The sequence below is a fragment of the Lathamus discolor genome, chromosome 1, assembly GCF_037157495.1.
Source record: "Lathamus discolor isolate bLatDis1 chromosome 1, bLatDis1.hap1, whole genome shotgun sequence".
NCBI lineage: Eukaryota > Metazoa > Chordata > Aves > Psittaciformes > Psittacidae > Lathamus > Lathamus discolor.
The window spans coordinates 124,917,241-124,936,390 of record NC_088884.1 but is presented as its reverse complement, the minus strand read 5'-3'; the positions used below and the strand labels follow the sequence as shown (position 1 = coordinate 124,936,390).

Genomic DNA, 19,150 nt, shown 5'->3' with positions numbered 1-19,150 from the left:
TGACCTCTTTGACCCTTTTTCTTATTTGGGTTGGCTGTCCTCCATTCCTTTACCCAAAATTCTCAACTAGCCAGAACTGGGGACTGTCTTCCTTATCCTGAAGTGACACCCTGAGTCTGAGAAAGTCTCCTTTATGCCCAGTCTTCTTGACAGCAGCTTGAAATTGTTTCTTTCCTTGAAGTTCATTCAAGTAGGATGGTTCAGCTGGAAACTGATCCACAGGGTGCTGCTTAAGGGTAACTGACTTGCAGAAGGTGGGAACCAGCCCATTTGGCAGGAATCACCATCTGGTCCAGCAAGATGATTTTTTTTTCAGTCCAGAGAGTGAGGGCCTTGATGGGCTGAAATAGGGCCCTGGCAGGTGGGAGGAGGCCCCAGGAGTCAGACAGAAACTGTCAGGGCTGTTGGTGCCCTTGAGGACATGACAAAAAAGGGCTACTTTTACTAATGTTTGTGCCCATGTGCCTTCTGTCATTTTCATGTCCTTTTTTAACCTTCTCTGGTGGAACTTAGTAAAGAGTAAGATTTGTCCTTCTTTTTGTAATTTTTATTATAGCAGTCGTGTGTTATTCATGTTATGACAACAGGTTCACAAGAGTGTCCGTCTGTTGAAACAATTGTGGCCTGAAGGATCTGACATTCGGCGTGTGGTCTGTGTTCTTGCTTGTGCTGTGGGTTTAAAAATATACAGCAACATGTTGGAAAATGCAAGTAATTCCATGGGAACAAAGAAAAAGCAATCGGCAAGAGTAAGAATTTTTTTAGATGTCTTTTCAGCATAATGACTATATAGATTTTGCTAGCAGAAGAGGTGACTGTCCTAAATCTCAAGCTGAAGAGGGGCCCAGATGCTTCCTTTGTTGACTATACTCTCTGAGTGGTCTGGTTTAGGTAATTACTGTGGCCACAGCTTTTCCAAAGGAGCATGGTCACTCTATGGGTGGCACTGTGCCCGCTGCCACAATGCCTACTTCTGGGGAAAGCTTTACCTGAGTAGTAGTTATTCCCACAGGGAATTTTACCTTTTTCTTTTCCTAACGCTCAGTGGCATACTGGCTTTTACAAAAAAATAACCTTTTCTTCAAGGTAGCAGGATGTTTCAGAAAAACACCTTTCTCTCTACATGTCATGACATAATTTTTGAGGCCATACTACAAGCCTTATATTTTCATCAAGTTAACACAGATGCAATATCAGTAATATTTTGATAGACATGTATTTAGTGGACTACAAGGACAGCTAAAAGTGGTTTTTTGTACGGACTTTTTGCTGTGCAGTTGAGAAAAGAATACAGACCTATCTCTAGATAGTAGCCTTTCCTCTTAAAATGACATTTCTAGTCAGACACACTGACAGTTGGTTTTGTCTTTATTTTCATAGCCATATTCTTTTCAGAAAAGATTTTTTTTTTTACATTATTAAATTACTATTTAAGTGTATCCACTAGTGATGACAACATACAAATTGTTGAAATATGTCAAAATTATTAGCTCCTTTAAGCTGCTTTAGAGGTGAACACAGTTATTTTACTGAAGGATGTGGTCAACTTTTTATGTGTCATCTCTCAACAGGGAAGAAGTAAACCCTTATCTCCAGAAGAAGCAGCTGACTTCTGTAGAATGCAGTGTCTTGCAGTGACTTTTCTTCTTCGTATGCCTCTTTCACAGAGAGCTCAGATTAGGATCATGAAATCGCGCTGGACTAAGCAAGTTTTACCATTAATAAAAATGGTATGTGTAGCACTGTCTTACTTCCCCTGTCATTGGGTGCGGTTGTTAATTCAGTTTTCATTTTCCTTTATACGCTAATTTAGTCATTTGAGGAAATCAAAGAGCATCATGTACCTGCTGGAAACAAGCCTTACCTGGTTCAGGAATCTTGTGAGCCACAGTTCAATGGGGTTAGGAGAATGTTTGGGGCAATATCTTATACTTGACCTCTCTTTAGACCTCTCCACTTAGACAGCATTAATGTTAGGCTACTGGGCTAGGTGGATATTTTGGTCTCATCCAGTATGAAAATTCTGATGGCAGGCCTTTTTCTTGTTTACAGTTGGTTATTGTAGTGCAGGAGAACAGCAAAGGCACTTTCATTATTGCAGAGAAGTCAAGTAGCAGTGTGTTGTTTTTTCATCTCAGTAGAACTAAGGTAGTTAACCCTGCTTTGGAGATGGTGTGATCTCTGCACATGAAAAGGTGCTCCCTAAGAATTAATTGTTTGCTTTATTTTAACAGCAACAATTGTGTATGCATTTTGCTCTGACTCAGCTAAGCAATACGAATGATTGGAAATTGGATTTAACTTACCTGCCTGACTTAAATGACGATTCACTGCTCATAAATCTTGCATATTATTATGAGGACGAATACAATAAAGGTATTTATCTTTGAACAGTTTACTTATCTTTCTAATTTTAGTAAGCTGCAAAATGAAAATGAAACTGCTTGTACAAGCAGAAGTGAGCAGTTTTCTAATTACCCATGCAATAAGGGATACATTTTATGGCATAATAGGGAAACTTGTTTCTATAACCAAGTCTAGAAAATCACATGTGAAAATGTCCTTCACCAGTACTCATTCAGAATACTTTACTATATCTTATCTTTGATGTACCATCTGGACTTATGCAGAGGAAGAGTGGTATAGCATAGGCAGTAAGATCTCTGAGTCACTGTTACTAAGTATTCTCAACCATTTGTTTTTTTAGGCAGCTTTCTGTCTGTTTCATTTTGTCTTAGAATGGAAACTAAGATTCCACAGAATGGAAACCAGATACTATTCCCTACTGTCACTGTGACATTGGATAATATTGTAAATTTCAGATGAGATTGATTCAGACAAAATCATATATTGGTTCATAAATACATGAATTTGGGAGCTGGAGCTTTAAGAACACCATCAGATGTGTCAAGATTCACAAAGAAGTTACAAGATCTGACAGAGCAAGGAAGTAGGGAAAAAGATACATAGCAGATGTTCTTACGGAGTAATTCTGTTTACCTGAAATCCTCTGGCATGAGTTTGTCTGATAGTAAACCATAACATTTTCTCTATGTGTCTAGTCACAAGATGTCCTGTATGTACTTCAATAAGGCAAGTGTAGAGGAATTTTAAAAGGAAATATAAATTAGGACTATGAAATGTAATACCTATTACTGGGCACTAAAAGGAAAATTCAAGGTCCTACCCTACAGGAAGGTGAGAGAAACTCTTCTTTAGCTGTGAAGCTTGCAGATATTTGAATCTGATGTTTTTGGCAAAACACATCCTTTTGATATATTTACTTAGTTATCCCCTGGGCTATTAAAAACTGTGAATGCATATCATTCTGTTCTAATTCATTCTGATGACCAAAGACATTGGATAAGACTGAAGTCTGTGTCTGCTGCTGCATAGGTGAATAGGTAGGCTCTGTTTGAGGAAACTTAATTTTAAAGTGGCTTTATTTTTATTTTTATTTTTTACTTTCCCTCTTTCTTGGTTCCCTGTGCAGGATTAAAGTTCAAAAAGGAATTGGGGAAAAAAATGGAGGATGAATACCGATGTTTATGGGACACTGTAAGAAAACTGGCTGTGAAATACTGTTTTGGAGATGCTTTCCCAATACGAAACACCTCCCAACTATTTCTTGATCAGAAACATACATTTTTTAGAGGTACTGGCAAGTCCACATATTAGAGAGTTAGAAGCATGATCTTTGTTGCTATCACTAAAAGTTCTAGCAGTAGTGATCTGATTTTATCCTGATCACAAATCTAATGCATGCTTCATGTATCCTCTCCTCCTTCCTTTCAACCCACTAGCAAAAACATACTGCAGATGCCAAAATGTGATGAGGCCTTATAGCTAAAATTCTGACTCTACAGTAGACAATACAAGTGTTGTTACTGATTTCAGTAGGAATTTGGTTTAGTTCCATGATTGCTAGCCCAAATCTATTGTATGTATTATGAAAAACATTATGATAAGTGTAATAGAACTAATAGTAAAAAGCATTATATTTACTCATAATTAAAATAACGATTATGCTGCAGGAAGAATGCCTCTGAAGAGCAACTTTGTGTATGTTGATATAGGATTATAGAGATATTGGGCATAGGAGCAGCAAACTAAGTTGAATAAACAATTGTTACCGTAATGTCAGAGTCCAGCCATTACTGTAGCTCACATTACAATCCTTGAGGATTGTAGAAATGTGACTTGCCCGTAAGTGTGTGAAATTAAACCACTATCCTGTTTAGTAGCCTGTAATTGGGGAAGTGCAAAGTTGGCTCAGATTTTTTTCTTCCCTCACTTATGAGATCTGTTCTGAACATCTGAAAGGAGTAGGTGGAGATTTTTGCCTGATATCTGACATTTCTTGAGAACCAGTTTAGTTACAACCTGCAAAAGTCTGGTTTTATCTTTAGAAGTTAATTTCAGTAGAAGCTGGAATATAATATTACTGAAGTTTGTGGGTATTCTGCTGGTTTCAAAGGTGTCAAGTGGGCAAAGTGGGCTCTAGTGGGCAAAAACTACCCAGTTTCTTTGTTATCTTTGGGATATTAGAACCTTTTCTGGCACAGCATTTGTGTTGCCCATTTCTGTGTTTCTTTTGGACACCCTGGAGACTGAAGTTGTGGCTAGACTTCAAATGTGGGAAGAATGAACAATGCTACATGTCATCTCCAGTCATCTAACGCAAGTGCTTTTGAAAATGCATATTTAGGAGGCTGTGGTCTTTATGGAATTAGTGCAGAAAGTAGATGCCTGTGAGATGGGATGGGTTGTAGCATTCAAAATGTTAGTGTGTCTAAAATGGATTATGAGAATATCTGCTTGGAAGCTTAATGATGTCTGCTTCTTTTTTCTTCTCATGCTTGAGAAGAAACAGGAAAAGGGGAATTAGTGAAGTGCTGCTCCCTTGTAGCAAATTTTGCTTTATAGGATTGATAATGTAACTTGACATGATAAGCAATTATATATATTCTTAACTAAACAATATTATTTTTTTTTTTTTACATTGTAAAGAGTATGACAGAAAAATTCCCAACATTGGACTTATCTCAGTGAAATCTGATCTTGTTGAAGATTATGCTGGAGATGTTTTGAAAGACCTACCTGTTTTAAAAAGGTATATATAGGAGCTTTATTCTAGCGAAATAACATTACGCTTATTTTCTGCTTCCCTGCACTTTACATCCATATTGTGCTAGATTTGCACAAATGTAGAAGTGCTTTTGCTATGACTGGGTAAAATTTCACATTTACATGTACTGGTGTAAATATGAACAGATTCAGAACAGGAATGAAGAAGAGTCAGTATGTCCATGTTTTCCCATACTGTTATTTGCGTTGTAGACATTGACTCTTACTTTACATTTTGTAACTGTTTTTCTAAATGTACAATTCGTCTGTGAAAGGTCTTATTCTAAATTGCAAAGTTCAGATTGATTTCAGGAAAAGACAAACATTAAATAAAAATACTGGAAAAGAAGAATAGATTATGCTTTACACTTGATCTCCTGCTTGTGAAACTGGTTTCTGTGCTGCGCAATGGGTGTTTTTTACGCAGCGTGCAAGTTATCTAGTTGCCTTGCTTTCTGTGATTGATCTGTATAAAAATAAGTGACAAACTGGGGTTTTGCTTTGTTTGTTAGTAATTATTTCTGAAAAACTGGGGGAAGACAAGCCCTAGAAAGCTGAGTAATATTCAAGGATCACTGTTTCCGAGCTCAGGAGCAATGCATCCTGACAAAGAGGAAGGTTGCCCAGAGAAGCTGTGGATGTCCCATCACTGGCAGTGCCCAAGCCCAGGATGGGGGCTTGGAGCAACCTGGTCTAGTGGAGGGCATCCCTGCCCACGACAGGGAGTTGGAACTGGATGATCCTTTCCAAACCAAACCATTCTATAATGTCAATATATTGACACAATATATTTAGAATAGAATTAAACTCTGCATTGGTTTTCTGCCACAGTAAAATTGTCTTTTGATAAATACACTTTTTTAATGCTTTGAATGTTTTATTAGAGATGCCAGACGACACTTGTAATTAATGCTCTGTTTAATGTTTGTGTACTTTAGCAATGATCCTGCAGTTACTTCACTTACTAAATACAAGGAATTTGATGAGCTTCGTCACTGGCATTCTGGCAGACCTTTGACCGAGGAATACGAGCGAGTACGGTGCACTGCTGATGGTAAGAAAAACTAACACAAAACCCACGTGTCTGTGTTGGCTAGAACAATATTGTGAAGGTTATTGTAGTTTTGGAAAAGGACTTCTCATTTCAGATTGTATTTGCAGCTGTACAAATACTTGCCAGACCAGAGCTACTGCAATAACTAAATGCTGATGTGCCTGTGCCTTGTGTGTATGCATTGTATGTTATGTTAAATAGGTCTAACAAATATAACAGAATGAGCACTTGGGGTAAGATGTTCATGATACATTCCCTTTTGCTTGTAAAATGCATCACAGATTAATATAAGCAAACTATGTACATGTGGAGTTTAATGTTTAAATATATGGTTTGGGTAATGCTTAGTAAGCACATCCATACAGGTGCAAAACCTGCTCAAACGTTTGCACAGTGCCTGCATAACCAATCTTATCTTCTGAGAACAGAATTAAAATAAGTAAAAGAAGTTGTGGTTTAACTGCAGCCAGCAACTAAGCACCACAGAGCCACTTGCTTACTCCCCCACCATGGTGGGATGAGGGAGAGAATCAGAAGGGTAAAAGTGAGAAAATTTGTGAGTTAAAGACAGTTAAAGCATGTGCCACATGCACAAGCACAGAAACACAAGGAATTTGTTCACATCTTTCCATGGATTTCAGGTGTTCAGCCATCTCCAGGAGAGCAGGGCTCCACCATGTGTAGCAGTTAACTTGGGAAGACAAATGCCATCTCTCCAAACATCCCACCGCCCTTCCTTCTTTTTCCCCCAGATTTATATGCTGAGCATGGCACCATGTGGTATGGAATATCCCTATGATCAGTTGGGATCAGCTGTCTGGGCTGTATCCACTCCCAGCTTCTTGCGCACCCCCAGTCTCCTCATTGGTGGGGTGGGGTGAGAAGCACAAAAGGCATTGACTCAGTAAGCACTGCACATCAGCAACTAAAACATCCCTGAATTATCAACACTGTTTTCAGCACAAATCCAAAACACAGCCCCATACTAGCTACTGTGAAAAAAATTAACTGTATCCTACTGAAACTATCATGGAAGTAAACAAAAGTTGTTTGTATCATGATTTTTCATGTTATGCGCTACAGTTCACTGTAAGTGTTTTCCAGGTTCAGATGCTAAAATCATGGACTTAGCTTTTATTTGAATATGCACATGAAGTGTCTGATACTGTATGTACCACCAAGTACACAAAACTTTCAAAGATGTTCCTATCATCTATTACGTCATATGGTGATTTAAACTGTGAAAAACCTACCAGGGGTTAAGTCATGGATTACTGTTGGTAGTTCCGGTACTACTTATGGTTTTCGTTCAGTGACTTAGAAATGTTGTTTCCTGGTGGGCATTTGCACCACTTGACCTGTGAAATCAGGGTTCCGTCTGCTCATCTTTCTGACTGGATGAATTTTTGCCTTCTTCTGTGCACTGTGATTTCATGGAGAATTTTGGAGAGCATAGCCTGTGAAATAGTAGTTAGAGCACCTTCTGTAACATTGGAATTGAAGGTTTATGTCTATCCATTCTAGCTGAAGAGAGGGCCGTCTCTCTCCTGTGCCTTGCGTGAATGCTCTTAATGCTGGCATATATCATCTCAGTGTGTCTTATGAATAACAGGAAGATCAGAAACCAAATTATCGTTTGGATTTTTAGGGCAGAGAGAAGTACCTAGGCTTGAGTGTGGAAGTATGATAGAATCATAGAACAGTTAGGGTTGGAAAGGACCTCAAAATTATCTAGCTCCAGCCCCCCCTGCCACGGACAGGGACAAGTCACCCTAAACCCATGTGCTCAATTCAGTATCTTCCATTGGCTAGTATAATTGTTCTTCCAGCAGCTTTATTTATGCTCTGATGATGGACTCTTGCTTTCATGGTGAAGACTTCACTTTCTGATCATCTGAATTGACTTCAGAAGACACATTTCTATTTTCACAGACTGTGTGAGAAGCCTAGGCATTTTTCTCAAACAGTTATAATGTCTTTCCAGGCACCCTGCTTGTGAAGTTTTTCAGTATTTTAAACCTGTGCCTAGTGTAGTTTGAATTTGAGTCTATTGCCTGTCTTTCAAATAATCATCAATCACTGTTGGATTTTAGTGAGTCTTAGTAGCCAGCCTCTTTCAAAATGTGGTTTTGGCCTTTAGGTCAATGAGGAAATTTTAGGAAATTTATCCATTGCCCAAATATCTTTTCTTGGAAAAAGATTAGGCTGCAATTTTGTCAGAGCATTTTCCAATCAATTACATTTGTTTGCAGCAAAATCCAAAGATCCAGCAGAAAGAAGACAAATTCAGAAGTTACAGGCTTTTCATCATTTTTACGGAAGCACTTTGGAAGACGCCACTTCAAAACTTATTGTACATCAAGAGGATGTGTCAGGGAGTGCTAATGCTGCTGTCAAAAAGACACAAAAGAAGCATGTGAGTATATTCAAGTTGCCCTTTCCAAATCTTTTTTCTCTTATCCAGGAAAGGATTTCTACTATGATTACTACAGTTGAAGTTTTATGTTCTCAATGCACTGGGAGTTCTTAGTTGAAGAGGTTTAAATTGCTTTTGTACTTCAAATTTAATTAGCTAATTGGCAAATGTATTTTGTTCCTAGTTAGGAATAGTCATGAGTAATTATATTTTAACAGGCACAAGCAAATAAAAAACAAATAAATAGAGAAGAACTCTGTAAAGGCTGATAGGTTTTGGCTCATGGCCAATATAATGTGGAGTGAAAGAAAATGAAGTTAATGAATTTAATTTTACTGTAAGAAACTGTTGAGGAATACAGGAAGAAACATTATCCAGTTATTCATTTCCCTGCACTATTTGTAAACATTCTCTGTGAAAAATTCTTTAGATATTGCATTTAATCCTAACTAGGTGAACATTTTCAGACATCACAGGGTATGTAGAATGTACTTGCATACTCACGAACAACAAATACTGGGCAAGAGTAACTTGAGTACTATTTCATAATAGCCTGTACTATGGATTATAGATTATGGGCTGTCAAATTACCTGTAAATCTGTATATAAAGTAACTTTAGCTGCAAGTCAGGTTGAACTCTTAATTTTATTTAATTTATTGAAAAGCATCTCAATACAATGAGAATTACCTATGTATAAATTAAAACAACTGCTATTTGATTTTTCCAGATTTGTGCTTTTTTATACAATTTCTAAAGCTTTATACTGACTTAAAATTAAGCTTTTTGAGGAACATATATTGGGATTTGGAAATTGTACCTCCTTCAAAATGAAGTACTACTTCAAATGATTTACAAAACACAATGCATCACACAGATTAATTGAAAACTATAACGTACCTGCTATGATTGAGTTTATGAATTAGCTTTTTTAGATGATACTTGCACACAGTGATGATTAGTTCTAAATAATTTCATTTTATTGGATAGAAAAGTAAAGCAGAAATAATTGCAGAGGAAAACAGCAGGCGACTAAGAGCTAAAGAAGAAAAGAAAGAAGAGGAGCGATGGAAAGCCTTGTGTATACGAACTGAAAAAGAAATAAAAGCAGATGTGACTGTTGGAATAAATAATTTGGAGAAGCTTCTCAAGACCCTTAAAAGTAAATCTGTGAAGTTCAGTGTAGAAATGACAGGACTGTCTGCCTGTTTAGACGTGTGGAAGGAACACTGCAGAACTCAAGGTATGATAGCCAAATTAATGTTCATTATTCAGCTTCCATACCCTTTCACCGAGAGTGACTGACTTTGGACATTCTCAGCTGGAATAAAGATGTGTAAATACAGCCCTCTTTCAGTAGCATGGAAGGTGGTTTTAACAGGCTCTGGTCCACTTTTGCAATTTGAAGATCCTTTGAGTCAGCTGTAAAGTAGCCAATGAACTTAGATTGTAGATATTTTTCTGTTTTGCTTTGTAGAAATTGCATACATAATTAATCATATATATCTTTAATGATTATGTATCGTGCACACTAAAATGCATCTATATTGCAGTGTATTGTTCAATTAGCTGAGGTGGTTAGCTTACAGTCTGACGACAATGTGTATAGAAATCTGTACTGCTGTGGTTAGTGGCCTCCTGTTTCACCAGAATTAACCTGTTCAGTCCATACACTCAGTTAGGAGCGTCCAAACACACACTGCTTTAAATGTGTTGAGGGAGCATTGTAAACACTGGAGTGAAATATGTTGCTAATAAGATTGACAAATGTGTTGGTCTGGAAGGTGAAATGGGGGAGCTCAGTTATTGTATAGATGTCAGAAGTATGACTTCCTTTTATAGCTGAGCGTGCAGAAGCAGATAGAATTATTTAGGTGGTTGATTTTCAGTAGCACTGCTTTTTAGAGGTGGGCTGTCTTTAAATAAAATTCATTTTTGAATTGTCATAAATTTGGTTGCATGGATGAGTTCTGTCCTAAAAATACCTCATATTAGAAAATTCTCAGCGATAGGATCAGCTCCCAAGTAACTGTAAGCTTTTTTTGTTTTTAAGGCAACAAAGAGAAAGATTTAGGCAAAGCTGTTCAAGTCATGAGGAGAATTCATATTCTCCTTGAAAAATACCAAGATATGTTGGAGAAACCACATCTAGAAAAGCTGACCAAATGTCTTAGATATCTTGGATTTGAGAATTTGGCACGCTCCCTTTCTGGCCAGGTAAGTTTATAAACTGTAATGATTCTCCTATAACAGGATCTGTAGCTGAATATCAGTAGTGTTTTCTGAAACATTTGAGTATAGAAGATCTTTATTGAGCTTAGTTTATTTTTTATTGTGCCATAGATTTGGGAATATCTATTCTTGCTTTGGATATGAATCATCTTTAGTTCCATGGATCATTGCTCTACTTGATATGAGAGCTAGCAGACACAATAGAGTACTTCCCCTTTAGTAAACAGAACTTTATATGGCTGCAAGATTAATTTGCAGCCATTGAAACAAAACCTTTCATACAAACAGGCATTAAGATTTGCTCTCTGTTATGTCTGCCTGAGGCCTTAGACATCTGAGAGGTCCCTGCTGTTCAATTCATCTCATCAGCTGAACTCTGCATGATAAAAATAACTCTTAAAGCTAAGTGATGAGCAGCTGCTCTCTAACTGGCCAAAATGTGCTACTCTAGAGAAGGAAATCTTTGAGGCTGCAGTAGATGAAAACTATTTTGTTTGTCGTTATGGTATTACTGATCACCTCTAAAGGAAACAGTTTTAGATGCTACATTGCTTATCCTTCACAGAACAGCTGAGACCACCAGCAGCTATACTGAATGTGGCTCAGAAGTAATTTCTCTAAGTATTGACTTTATGCTTTTCTATATGTTAGCAACCTGCCCACTGGCTGATTTAATGCCAAGAGCGGTTTGATACCTTTGTGTGTAGATGGGATGTTGGTAGGGAGAGAGGATGCTTAAATGGCTCTCAGGTAGAGAGCCTCTCTCACAACCTGCAGAATATGAAGTCGGTAGCAAGAGGAAGGAAGATTGCAGTGAGCTGTCAGACCAATACCAATAATTTCAGTGTCTCATTTTTCAGGCACAGTAGAGTTCAGAATTTTTGGAAGCTTGTTTCTGAAAAGTGTTTATCATCCTTCCTTGAGGATCAGGACTGAGGTGAAGGAGGAGGTGATTTTCTTGTATGAAATTTTCTTTTTAAGAATGGAAATTATTTTTCTCTTTTTCTGTGTAAATTCAACTAGTGTACTATGATTGTTTGCTCTTGGCAACATAATTATTGTAAGCGTGTTTGGTGTCCCAAATGTTTCAGGATTTATGATCTGAGGTCTCAAAAGGTCTGTTGTAAAGGTTTGTGGTGATAGAAGGGATAAGTTGGCAAGTTTAATGTCTTGCTTGGAAGGGCTAAACATCAATCAGGATTTTGGATCTGCTTTTGGTTTGCAGCTACTTGTTTCTGATGATTCTAGATTAAGCTTGCCAAGTTGGGGGATTTTTAGGCATAACTGCCATTTCTGGAATAACTGTAAACATTTCTTTCAAGAAATTGAATTAAGTTTTGAAATCTCTATCCTTGGAGATAGTAAAATCTCAGCTAAACACAGCCCTGAATGACCTGGTCTAATTGCATCTGCTTCTAGCAGTGGGTTGGATTAATTTACACCCAGACATCCCTGACAACCTGAATTATTATGTGATTCTCATCTTTTAGTGTATGTTGTACATGTAATACTTTTCTATACAGATTTCCGGATCAGTTGTTGTAACTAGACATGTCCCTGAATATTAAATTTGGTATTTTTTAGAGTATACAGGCGTTGTTTAAAAATACAATTTGGGCTTACACTCAGCCTTAACACTGAATTTCCTTTTGCAACTGTGATTCATTGCACAAGGGGTCAGGGCAGGCTGAAGTAAAGAGACATAAGTATATAATGAGAAGGCTCTAGCAGGCAACAGCTTAAAGAGGCTGAGCTTTGCCTGCTAGCCAGGATTGTTACCTCTTCTGACAAGAAAACCACTATCAGCACTAGCTATGGAAGACATACAATTTTTAGGACATAGTCTCCTTTGAAGAGATACAAGCAAAACACTGACATAAGGCTATTACGATGTAGGTTTCTGCAAGAAATTATTTTGAAGTCACCTGCACTTCTGTATTTTTTTCAAAGCTTGCAGAGTTCCACAAAGCAAAAGATGTGCCATTTTCTCAATCTCTTGCTACCTTTCAAACCAGATTGAATTTTCATTTGACCTTACAGGCAGGAGAAGGCAATGATAAGAAGATTAGCGACTATGCTATCGAAGTGGGTCCAGCTCGCTTTCAGCTACAATACATGGATTATTACTTGCTCAGAGAAGAGAGACATGATCCAGATCCCCGAGTGCAACATTTCATACCTGACACATGGCAGGTAATGAGATGCAAACTTTTAGCATAAAATTAATGGAAGTTACCTTTGCTTTTTTTCCCCAATTTAAAAATACCCATTATTATACTACCTGTCAAAAATAGTGTTAACAAATTTAATTGTGCACAAAGTTTAACAAATTCAGCAGATCATTTTGGACTGCATTCCTGTCGTGGTTTAAACTCAGTCAGCCACACAGTCTCACTCGCTCACTTCCCCCCCTTTCCCTCCCTCCCCCTCCCCCCGCTTGCAGAGGAATGGGGAGGAGAATCGAAAGAATGTAACTCCCACGGGTTGAGATAAGAACAGCCCAGTAACTAAGGTATAACACAAACCACTGCTGCTACCACCAACAATAATAATGGTAAGGGAAATAACAAGGGAAGAGAATACAACCACTCACCACCCACCAACCAATACCCAGCCCGACCGAGCAGTGATCTGGCCTTTCTGGGTAACTGCCCCCAGTTCTACATCCTGAGCATGACGTGCTGTGGTATGAAATACCTCTTTGGCTAGTTTGGGTCAGGTGTCCTGTCTTTGCTTCCTCCCGGCTTCCCCTCCTCCCTGGCAGAGCATGAGACTCACAAAGTCCTTGGTCAGAGTAAACATTACTGAGCAACAACTAAAAACATCAGTGCTGTTCCCAGACTGCAAGTCAAAAAACACAGCACTGCACCAGCTACTAAGAAGGAGAAAAATGACTGCTACTGCTGAACCCAGGACAATTCCATATTCTTTCTACACTGGGAGCTTTTCTAAAGAGCTTGGCATATGGAATTCAACATAAGAAATGCTGAATCTGTGGGTTTTCACTGCTTGTTACTATATTTAATGGCGGTAATACCTTACAATCTCTGGATAATCTCTGACTATTCATCCTCTGTTCGTTGTCCCCAAAGAATTATCCATAGTCTGACTTAAGAAATAACTTTTCTGTCTAAAGCAGAGTAAGTCTAACTCAGAGGGGTTTTTTTTATTATTTGTCTGGGGAGGCCAACTGAATTTGCTGCTTTACATCTCCATCTCTCCAAAACAATTGCTTGAACACCAAGTTATAACTTGACATATGTGCTGATAGAGAAAGATAGTGTTAGTACTATTTCTGTACTCTTCTGTATCCCTTCCCCATCTTTTCACAGACCTGTATAAGGTGGGGAGAGCATAGAGGATGACAGTAATAGGGAAGGAAACAAATTAGTAAATGCTGTATAGGAGCAGAAGGGAGATTTGGACCATATTGATGTAACTGTTATAATGCAAGAAAACAAATACTGACTTGTATAAAACAACAAGTTTTTTACTGTGAGGGTGATGAGGCTCTGGAACAGGTTGCCCAGAGGACTGGTAAGTGCTCCATCCCTGAGAGTGTTCAAGGCCAGACTGGGCAGAGCTTTGGGCAACATGGTCTAGTGTGAGGCATCCCTGCCCATGGCAGGGGGGTTGGTGATGATCTTAAGGTTTTTTCCAACCCGAACCATTCTATGACTCTGTAATAATGAAGTTTTTGAAACTAGATTATACATTGCTTAGTTAACTGTTTTATTTTTTAACTTGAATATATCCAGGTTTGCATTCAGAAAGTTTTGGTATCAGTATTTCAGACCAAATAATTGAAATAAACAAGTTAGAGCCTGTAGTTCCTCTTTTTTTTTTTTTTTTTTTTTTTTCTTACTATTACCAGTGTAAGAATAAAGAATACAGTCATAAACCAGACAGGTCAACTCTTAACTTTCTCTAGTCTCAAATCTGTATATAAAGTCTATGTGCAAAAATATGAGATGTTTTCATCAAAAGAGCTGGTTTACTCAATAAGAACTTCCTAGCAAGATGTTTTGACATAAGTAACTGCTTTTCTTTTAGCGGGAGCTTCTTGATGCTGTAGATAATAATGAATCCGCAGTGATTGTTGCTCCAACTTCGTCAGGAAAAACATATGCATCATACTATTGCATGGAAAAAGTTCTGAAAGCAAGCAATGAAGGAGTACTTGTTTATGTTGCTCCTACAAAGGTAAGGCTGCATCGTCCTACTACATGTTCTGTATATATGACTATGATATTTCTCAGTGTGATTCTAAAACTGTTTGAGGTAGCTTGTAACACAAATCTTGTTGCTACATTTTTTTTTAAATTAGGAATGGAATCTTTACGTTCTGTTTTACGAGTAAACACCATGTTTAAAAAAAATCTTAAAAATGCTTAAGATGATGTAGAGTTATTGTTTATTAATATTTGTATAGCTAATTTAAGGTCAGAAACACTAACATGTACAGAAGTGTTAAAAGTAGCATTTTAAGTAACTACTAAGAATGCCTGAAAACCTACCAACATGGTAAAGTAATACTTGAACAGAACAACAACCCATCAAGTCAAGCTGTCTTTTTCACAGTAAGTTCACCATTAGATGCTTCGAGAGACAATTTATGAAATTCTAGGCAGTGGGATATTTTTTAATGAGTTAAAAACTAATTTTTTAATAGTTAAAAACTGACTTAAGTGCTGAGGCCCACTGTTTTGATTTTATCCAAAACTTATTTTGATTGCAGTGGTGTGCTTTTTACATAGTGAGTTACATGTTATTACATAACAATCTCTATGGATTGTTTTCTTTAAGCAAAAATGTCAAGTACCATATCTTTTTAAATTTAACATTGTTGACAGTCTAGACTTAATAGAATATTACATGCTATGTATTATAGTCTAGTATGTTAATATTGGTACCAAAATGGAATGCTTTTATATGTATCAGAATACCATATGCCTTTAGTGATACACTGTCTGTTTTTGTTAATGTCTTGCTTTATTTAAGGCTCTTGTAAACCAAGTAGTAGGAACTATATACAGTCGGTTCACCAAGAAACTTCCAGATGGATTGGTAGTGTGTGGAGTCTTCACACGAGATTATCGCCATGATGTCATGAATTCTCAGGTATCTTTTTATGGGTGTTTTAACACATAATAATAATGACTTATGTATTGTCTGGCTTCTGAAAATATTAATTCTAATTACAACAATTGTGCCATTACTAAAAACAAAGTTTAGTAAAAATCTAAGCATACCTGTACTGCTTACCAAAAAGTTTCAGTGTATGGCATACAACCTTACCTATTCATCCTTAGGGGGCGTGCAATTGATAACTTGCTCTGGTTAAAAGGGGAAACATTAAAATCCTTTGGTTACCAACACACAGCAGATGCCTTACAGATGCCTTACAGAATTCCAGATAGAATACATCAGTAACCCTTCCCTTGTCCACTGATTTAGTCACTCCATCATAGAAGGTCACTAGGTTGGTCTCTCTTGTAGTGAAGAGTGCAGAAATGAAGTCCAGGTGTGGCCTCATCGGTGGTGAGTAGAGGGGAATCCTGCCTTGATTTGCCAGCAACACTCCCCCTAATGGAGCCCAGGATGCCATTAGCCTTCTTTTCTATAGGGGCACATTGCTGCCTCATGTTTAACTTGGTATCCACCAGGACCCTCAGGTCCTTTTCTGCAGAGCTGCTTCCCAGCTGGATGGCCTCCAGCATACACTGGTACATGGGGTTTTTCCTCCTCTGGTACAGGACTTTGCACATCATTCTGTTGAACCTCATGAGGTTTCTGTCAGCACATTTCTCCAACCTAGGTCCTTCTGGATGGCAGCATGAACCTCTGGCATATCAGCTGCTCCTCCTAGTTAGGCATCAGCAAACCTGCTGAGGGTATGCTTTTCCCCATCATCGAGATCATTAATGAAGATGTTAAACAGGATCAGACCCACTGTTGACCCCTGGAGTACAACTCTATTTACTGGCCTCCAGCTAGACTTTGTATCACTAATCACCAACTTCTAAGCACAGCCTCCCAACCAGTTTTCAGTCCAACACTTTCACTGTCTGTTAATTTGGCCCATTCTTCAACAGCTTGTCTATCGGGATCTTAACAGGTGTTGTCAACAGCTTTACTGAAGACAATATCCACTGCTCTCCCCTCATCTACCAAGCCAGTCATTTCACGATAGAAGTTTCCCAAGGTTGGTCAGCGTGACTTCCCCTTGCTGAACTCATGCTGAATGCTCATGATGACTTTTTTGTTTATGTTCTTTCTTGTTCTCCATGCCTGGAAATTATTTCCAGGATTAGTTACCATCTTCACAGGGACTGAGGTGAGACTAACTAGTCTGCAGTTAGTTTCCTGTGTCTTCTTTTTTGCCCTTCTTTAAGATAGCAGTGACAAATCATTAATGTAATCTTGCTTACCTTGAAGTCAAATACCTATGCATGTTTTTAAATGCTTTTTAAATACAGGGTCGACTTGTAGCTTATTAGTCAGTTTACTTGAAAACAGTGCTTTACAAACCTTTTTTCTTAGATACTAGTGACCGTGCCTCAATGTTTAGAAATCCTGATGCTGTCTCCTCGTTGCCAGAAGTGGGCCAAACGGATACAATATGTTATATTTGATGAGGTAAGCATCTTCCATAGTAACAAATGTAACAAATTTATGGACAATCTGGAAGAAAAATGCCAGTGACACAGTTTTTAATTGCATACACTATTGCTGCCAAAAACCCCCACTTTCAGGAATATTATTCCAGACTTAATTACTTTTTCCTGTTTGCTGATTGTGTTTATATGCTTCAGTGAAAGAACTTAAAACTGTTGGTCCTCAAGAGGACATACATTTCAGTCAAAGCTACCAGGAGCTTCCTTTATTTCTCTCAAGCCATTCAGCTGAAAAACTATATAGCCACCACTGTATAGTCTCAGTGGCACAAATAGAACGTTACAGACTGAGATCATAGAGATTTCGCATCATGTTGTATTTGTCAGTCATTCTAGGGGAGAAGTCAATGATTAATTTTGCCAAATTTAAAATTCCTATGGTATTCTTTCTTGCATATAAAATTAATTGCTAATAATGCCAGTGAGTATCTGGGGTACAAACAGTGAATGTAGTACTGAAATTTTGTGCTGATTTGCTACCCAGTTAAGTCTAGAAAGGGATTTACTGGACATTTGATTTGGATCTTGTGGCCATTCACTGCAATATAAGAATTATTCAGTGTCGATCATGCCAAACTTTGGATTTTCGCAAACACAAACCAACCCATGTTCTGGGTGCCCTTTGGTAAGGAACTTCTTATTTTCTTTTATTCTTTTTCCCAAAAACATAGGTCCATTGTCTTGGTGGTGAAATTGGAGCAGAGGTTTGGGAGCACCTTTTGGTAACAATTCGATGTCCGTTTTTGGCACTCTCTGCTACTGTCAGTAATCCAGAACACCTAACTGAGTATGTGTGGAATTTTCTTGCTCACAAGAGCATATTTAAATCAGATATGGGTGGGTTTAGATTGAGAGATAACTACTATTAGGAGGCAACTGATTTGGAGTTATATAGCTCTATGTATTATGCTACTGTTACTCCCCCAGTTGACAAAAAATGGTACTGTAACTCTTAACTGCGTAATGAGAAAAAGTGCCACTTGTTCCTTCAGACCCTATAATTGAGCTGTGCAGGGGAATTTTAGAGGATTTTGCATCTGTTTGAATTGCCAAAGCCTGATAAGACTATTTGACCATCATCTGTCAGAGAAGACACCTGCCCTCTCTCTCTCTTTATATATATATATACATACATACATATATATATACACATATATATGTAAGTATGTAATGGCGCTATTTCATGTTTTTTATGTGCATCCTGGGATAAGCTCAAGAACATTGCACTGAAGATGGTGACGGGGGGACTGGAAATTATGTAGGGGAAACTGAGCAGACTGTAGTTATTCATCTACTGTACCTGCAGCAGTTTTCTTAAAATATATTTTGCCACTTTATTTTATGTGCACTGTAGGTGGTTACAGTCTGTGAAGAGGTATTGGCAACGTGCCGAGAATAGAATAACAAGAAGCTCTACAAACTCTGAGAAGAACTTTACAAGAAATTATAAAGGGAAATCCAAAGTACAGGAACAAAAGCAATCATATCGTGTTAGACTAGGTGTGTATCAGAGTATTTTGTAACTATGAAATAAATTCTGCTAAAACTTTAATTATGGTGTGTGAACTTAAGCATATTTTGTTTTGATTTTTTTCTTTTAAGTAAAAATAAGTCTTGCAGGATTAAGTACTTGCCTTTTAACACA

At 37.8% G+C, this 19,150-nt stretch overlaps 1 protein-coding gene across 1 annotated transcript in view; it reads left to right on the top strand.

Moving 5' to 3' along the window:
• The window catches only part of LOC136021667 (probable ATP-dependent RNA helicase DDX60), a 58,557-nt gene that overhangs the window by 19,918 nt on the left and 19,489 nt on the right, over window positions 1-19,150 (top strand). Inside the window, exons 13-27 of the mRNA XM_065694138.1 lie at window positions 588-749; window positions 1,572-1,730; window positions 2,235-2,376; window positions 3,494-3,655; window positions 5,011-5,113; window positions 6,066-6,181; window positions 8,434-8,597; window positions 9,587-9,839; window positions 10,650-10,813; window positions 12,869-13,021; window positions 14,882-15,031; window positions 15,830-15,949; window positions 17,372-17,467; window positions 18,177-18,292; window positions 18,860-19,005. Of these exons, the coding sequence (XP_065550210.1) occupies window positions 588-749; window positions 1,572-1,730; window positions 2,235-2,376; window positions 3,494-3,655; window positions 5,011-5,113; window positions 6,066-6,181; window positions 8,434-8,597; window positions 9,587-9,839; window positions 10,650-10,813; window positions 12,869-13,021; window positions 14,882-15,031; window positions 15,830-15,949; window positions 17,372-17,467; window positions 18,177-18,292; window positions 18,860-19,005 (2,206 nt within the window). The remainder of the gene's footprint in view (window positions 1-587; window positions 750-1,571; window positions 1,731-2,234; window positions 2,377-3,493; window positions 3,656-5,010; window positions 5,114-6,065; window positions 6,182-8,433; window positions 8,598-9,586; window positions 9,840-10,649; window positions 10,814-12,868; window positions 13,022-14,881; window positions 15,032-15,829; window positions 15,950-17,371; window positions 17,468-18,176; window positions 18,293-18,859; window positions 19,006-19,150) is intronic.